At 46.3% G+C, this 6,236-nt stretch overlaps 1 protein-coding gene across 2 annotated transcripts in view; it reads left to right on the top strand.

Annotated features, from left to right (window-relative positions):
- Positions 1-805: 805 nt before the first annotated feature.
- Usp3 (ubiquitin specific peptidase 3) overlaps positions 806-6,236 on the top strand; it is a 77,582-nt gene continuing 72,151 nt past the window's right edge. The window contains exon 1 of one of the 2 annotated variants that reach the window (XM_028781469.1): positions 806-1,065. In XM_028781469.1, coding sequence (XP_028637302.1) covers positions 975-1,065 — 91 coding nt within the window. In that variant the 5' untranslated portion in view covers positions 806-974. The remainder of the gene's footprint in view (positions 1,066-6,236) is intronic. The other variant, XM_028781468.1, reaches the window with a different exon arrangement.

Here is a 6,236-nt window from a genome sequence, read left to right as displayed (position 1 = left end):
GTATGCAGAGTGCCTGGCGGGGAGCCAGGTGGGCTTCTAACAAATGTCACCCTGCTTCTTTTTATTACCTAGCACCCTTGACCTTGCACAGCAAACCGGATTATTATTTCATTTAACTTCAAGAGGTATAGGTATGAAAATACCCACAATGGGGAGGAGATAACAGTGAGTCACAATGGCATGGCCTGGACCCGGGAACGCAGGCGCTCCGGTGGGCCTAGTCGTGCAGAACCCAGGTGACACGCTCAGGCCAGAGTTCAGAACTCACAAAAGTTCCGGACCGCGCCTGCTACTGGGAGAACACGAAAGTCAGGACTGCTCTGGGCTCTTTGCAGCCGGCTGGGCCATCGAGGGCCACGCCCCAAAAGTCTGTTTCTTCCTGTGTTAAATGGGGCTTCGATGCATGTCGGTGCGAGTGGTTTTCATTTTCCGCGCTCTTTGCGGTCACATTTTCTACCTCGCTGTTGTAGTCAACTCACTGCAGTAGACGCAGCGGTCCTGACCAGTCTGCCCCGGATGAGTAACCACACTTGTCGGGGTCCCAAGAATCGGCTGCCGCGGGCCCGGGGGGCAGCCAGAGTTCGGAAAGTCACTTCACCTCCCTGTAGGACATTAAGCTAGCAGCTAGCAGTGGCTGAGCGCCAAGGCCCCGCCCACCGGCTAGCGCGGGGGCGGGGCCGGGCCTGGGGGCGTAACCAGCAGGGTGGGCGGGGCAGCCTGAGAAGGCGGAAGCCTACCGTCTCTGGGCGGCTGCAGAACCAGGAGTCCGGATTTCCATGTTCTCTGGAGCGGGGCGCCGGGAGACGGCGGATGGCAAAACCCGGCGCCCGGAAGCCCTTGCTTTCTTTGACGCAAAGGCTCGGGACCCAGAAGCCGCCGTCTGCCCAGCGCCGGGTCAGAAGCGACCCCAGACGGAGCCTCCGAAGTCCCTCCGCCCCAGAGCTTCGGCCGTCCCCGCCGCCGTCCTCGTGGCCATGGAGTGTCCGCACCTCAGCTCCAGCGTCTGCATCGCCCCGGACTCAGCCAAGTTCCCCAACGGTTCCCCGTCGTCCTGGTGCTGCAGCGGTGAGTGCAGCTCTGGGGCTGGCGGGCCGCGCACCCGAGGTCCCGGCTCTGGCCCGGGCCTTGCCGTCGAAGGGCCGCGGGTGCGGGGGCAGCGCGCGGCCTCGGGGGAGGCTGACGGGAGCCGGCCGGGCGCGCGGGGCGAAGGGACGCGGCGCGGCGCGGCGGGCGCGGCAGCGGCTCCTTTGTTTCGTGCGGCCCGACGGCCGGACCGGCTGAGGAGAGGCCCGCGGGGGCCTGAGGCGAGCGCGCAGCGGCGGGATGACGCGGCGGCCCGCACCCCAAGGCTCGGCGAACCGAAGGGCCGGCCCCGCGTGCGGCCGCACGTGTCGTGAGGCTGGGCTCGCGGTCCCCCGTGGGCCGGACAGGCAAAGCGCCGCTGTGCGGGCGCAGCTTTGTCTGGGCTGCCGGCGCGCGAGCCCCTTTAGGCTGCGTTTCCTCGGGTTCCCACAGGCTCCTGCCCCTCGCAGCCCCTGAGCGGACTGCGCCGGGGCGGGCGGCTCGTCTCGGAGTCTCGCCTCAGCTTGTGAGGGTGAATTTAGAAACAGGCTGCGGGCTCCAAAAGCCCCGGAGAAAAGAGCTAACAGCCGCTTTGGAGGGGTGACTCGAGTTTTTTTGTTTTTTTCCTTTCGAAGATTGTTCCGAGACAGTCTTGAGGGTTGGCCGGGATTTCGTTGGGAATTCCCGAGTGCAAGTAAGACACTTCGTAGGTTTATGTTATGCTTTTGAGTTGCCTAAGCGTTAACTCCTTTTTGCCCCCTTGGAAGCTCCGGTGCCCTCTCATTGTCTGCCCGGACTTAAGGTCGGACGGGCCACCCGGCTTTGATTACTTCCTGGTAGGGCCCTGGTGCCGACGCTGGTCTTTGTTTATGAGCTTTAAGATTATCACTGGCAGCTTGGGCTGGAGTGTAAAATGTGAATCGTGTGCACCAGAAATCTAGTTCATATGCAAAGCGGAAAGACGGTGTGGTACGATTCAGCAGAGTGGTTTTTCATCCTGGGTTGGATTGGAGCTGGGAAGGTAGTTTAGGGACTGCTTTCATACTTTTGACATACTACTTCTTCAAAGGTGACTATATTCTTGAAGCAAAATATACGGGGTGACACAAAGAAAACCGTCCTCCAGGATAAGGAATAGAAGTAAGTGGAGTTTTCTGGAGCTCCGAGACTGCTGATTTGCTTACCTTTGTAAAGTCAGGTGTCTTTTTCTGTTCTGGATGAAGCCTTTAAAAATTAATAAGTTAATTGGTTTCACAGGACAGTATTGCTGCAGTTCCTTTGGTTTGTGAGACTGGTTGTCTATTATAGCTCAGGGTGACCTAGAATTCATAATTTTCCTTTCTCAGCCCTTGGAGTGCTGGGATTATAGGCATGTGCTACCCTACTGGGCCAGTATTGCAGTTCTTTGTGGGAGCGCAGAACTTGTGTGAATGGCCCTTACCTGTAAATACATCTTCAACAGTGAGTCTTGAGCTTGAAACATAATAGCAACAACTAACAGACCAGTCCATGTGGTCTGTTAATTAGCTATAGCTATAGCTGTGGGGGCTATAGTTGAATTTTTTCAAGAGAGATTTGACACACACACACACACAGACACACACACAGACACACACACAGACACACACACAGACACACACACTCACTCCCACTAGGAAAAGCTTACATTTCACAAGGAAATGGGGCACATCTTGTTCATCTGTAGTCAACTACAGGGGTTCAGAGGTGGGTGCATCAACACAAGCCTAGTTTTTTTTTTTTCTATGTAAAATCACATCAAACTTAGAAATAGCTTCATTGTGCACATGCATCTAAAACAAGATAAGAAATATGCAAGTGGCAGATATCCTGTCGTGAGTCAGTCTTGCCTCCATCAGTTATGGTGTCCACTTTGGGGAAAAGAGATGCAGCAAATGAAGCCTCTCTTGAGGAATTCAGCACATTAAAATGGAGCATCACTGGGAGACTTGTGCTGAAAACAAGAACAAATTAGTAATGGAAGGGTGATTTCTTTACAACGTGCAGCAAATGGTTGCCTCTGACCCTGTTTTGGAAGGACCAATAAAGCTAGTTTCACAACTCTGTGGGTGGTGTTTTTTTTTTTTTCCCCGTCTCAGGCTCATTTCATAATGGCCTCCCATTTAAACCTGTTGGCGTCCTTCATTGGTACAATCAAATGTTATTGTATTAAGCTTGATCTTGTTCTTGCCTGTCTGTAGTTTCAGTAATTAAATGATTGGTAAATCTGTGATCCCTTAACTAACTCATCATCTGGCTTTTTTTTTCTTCAACACTCCAGTATGTATGTATGTATGTATGTATGTATGTATGTATGTATGTATTTATTGTTTTTGGTAGGAGATTAGAAGGGTAGCCAGTGTGTTGAAATAATGCTCTGACTGGTTTTGAGTCTCATACACTCTTTCTGAGGAGGGAGAAAAATCCCTGTTTTGGCACTTGGACAATAAAAGTAATGCTCCTGCCTTATTTTCATTGGGAGTATGCAATTATACCCCAGTGAGACAGCCAGGCAGATTGCAAAAGACCAACAGCACAGACTCTAGCTTGGACCAGCACTCCTGTTTCCTTGAGTGTGAGTTTCATTATGTCATTTGGAAAAAGAATTGTACTTTGCTTTTATTTCACAAGTTGCTGTTGGGATGAGCAAGGGGCGTGTGTGTGTGTGTGTGTGTGTGTGTGTGTGTGTAAGTTTGAGAAACTACTGCTTTCTGATGTCTAAGTAATTTAATAGTATCACAGACTCTTTTTATAAATAGGACTCTGAAAATTAAGTGTCTTAAGCCCATTAAATGGAGCCCAAACACATTGGCTTTATGATGAATTGTTTTACAAAGAGATACAGAACTCAGCAAGATTGGGGGTAAGAGTAATGATATTTCAGAACTGACTAGAGCATCTTAGCCGTGGAGGGCACTGTGTGTATGCTACAGACTTCATTCAACTTTTGTTGTAAGAAGAGCTCTTTATAATCTGAACATTTTTCAGAATCCTGGGTATTTGAGTGACATATCTATTAATATATTAGAAGCTAAAACTAAATATTTACTGATTTAATTATGAGTAACATTAATACACCTAATACTTACAGAAATGATAATTTATGTGAAAATTTTTCAAAATTTAATAGGGAGAGTAGCTTTCTAAATTTATGTTTTTGTAACTTTTTTTTTTTTCTGAGACAGTGTGGCCTTGGCTGTCATGGAACTCACTGTGTAGACCAGGCTGGTCTTGAACTCATAGAGATTCACTTGCCTCTACTTCTTGAGTTCTGAGATTAAAGGTGTTTGCCACAACCACCACCACTCAGTCATGTTTTTGTAAAAACATCTGCTTCTCATTGCAGTCTCTTCTGGTATCAAACTTCACATATTATATAGAAAACTCCACTTTGTGCTCTTGAGAGATCAAAAGGAAACATTCAAATAAAATAGAGCCAGTGGTAGTGGCAGATGTCTTTAGTCCCAGCACTCGGGAGGCAGAGGCAGGTGAATCTCTGTGGAACTGGAGGCTGGTCTACAGAGCAAGTTCCAGGACAGCCAGGGCTACACAATGAAACCCTGTCTTGAAAAAAAAAACCAAAACAGAACAACAACCACAAAACCAAAACAAAGTAATATAGTAATATCTTTTTCTTTCTATCTTAATATCATTCATGGAAGTAACCTTTGACCTTCTGGATCCACCGAAAAGGTACCCCTGAAGCCTTAAGGTTAAAGATCCTAATTTGAGATCTCATTGGCAGAATGGTTAGGGACACCTGCTCTTTTGAAACTCACATTACAAAATTAGAGAAATTCATGAAGCTGGCAACAGGTATTCATTCGTAAATACTTGAAGTTTGAAACACATTAGCTGAAAAACAGATCATGGGGTGTAGTGGTCCCTTGCTCTCAAAGAAGTAGGTCTATTCTAGTTGGAGAGTCAGGAAACTCCTGATTAGAAGATAAATTCATGTAGTAGTTTAAGGTAAATGTTGAAAATAGGGATCTCCTAATAAGGTAAAAGCTGATTTATGCCTGCCTAATTGTGGCTTAGAGCATTCTAGTTTTAAATTACAAAAGTTTAAATGGAAACTGGGCCAGTCTCTCAAGCCTTGTGTTCTATGCACACACCAGATGTTATTTTCAGGAGCTGGAGGCTTGGGCATTTTTGTAGGTGGAAAGTTTAACTAGTGACAAAAGACGGGGATAAAACATGACGTGCTTAAAAATGTATCCTAAACAGTTCTGTTTTTAAACTAAGGAAAGCCAAGTACCTGGAGTTTTAGGGTTAAAGTGCTGTTGATTTGGAGCTATGTTACACTTGGGAAGTCATGAGAATTTCTCCCTGGTTATTTCTTCCAAAAGTTGAGGGAGCCTCTTAATTTTCAGTACACTCACCCATAAATCACTCTATTCAAGAAAAAGGAATGATTGGATTGATCTGCAGTTAGTGTTTGGAGGGGCTGTTGGAGATAAACATATCTGTTTTGTTTTTTAAAGATCCTTTCAGTAGGATGAAGTGCTGACTGGTTCTTTTGTCCATGGTAATAAATTTATAATGTACCGATCAGTTTGTGATAAAGGTAAGAGGTCACCTTGATGGAGTGATGAGTTATTTTGTATCCTATTTCTCTCAGCCTACATTTAAAGAAGACTAGTTTGTCCCTTGGACTATTTTCTAAATAGGATCAGTTATTTAGTTTACTGTGGTTGAATACATTAATTACTTTTAAGTAGCATTCTGTGCTGTGTTTACTAAATACCCACTGCAGTGCTGTACTCAGTAAATGCTTGCTTAATGAAGTTTTTTCACATAGATTATGAAATGATCTCTGACTTCGTTTTGAGAATAAATGCAGATGGAGTGAATTTATTTACCAGAGTGCTTCCCCTAGCCTCCCCTTCCCAGTATGTTAGCTAGAAAGCTGGATTGTAAGCAGGTGACCATTTGTGACCTTGTTAGTACAGAATTCGTAGTCTTTAGGCAGTGTAGATATATAGATGGGCAGATGGAAAGTTAGTTGTCAATGAGTAGGGTCATTTAAGTCAATGGGTAGGTAATACTCATTCTGATTTGAAGATTAGTATTTGAACTTGTGTTATACTTGTGTACTTTCTGAAGAATTTGAGCTATTTCTTAGTAATATTAATAAAGCCTAAGTCAATGGAGTT

This window comes from Grammomys surdaster, unplaced genomic scaffold (assembly GCF_004785775.1).
Source record: "Grammomys surdaster isolate TR1022 unplaced genomic scaffold, NIH_TR_1.0 437, whole genome shotgun sequence".
NCBI classification, from domain to species: Eukaryota; Metazoa; Chordata; class Mammalia; order Rodentia; family Muridae; genus Grammomys; species Grammomys surdaster.
Note: the sequence above shows the minus strand (reverse complement) of the source record. Positions and strands in the feature narration are given on the sequence as shown.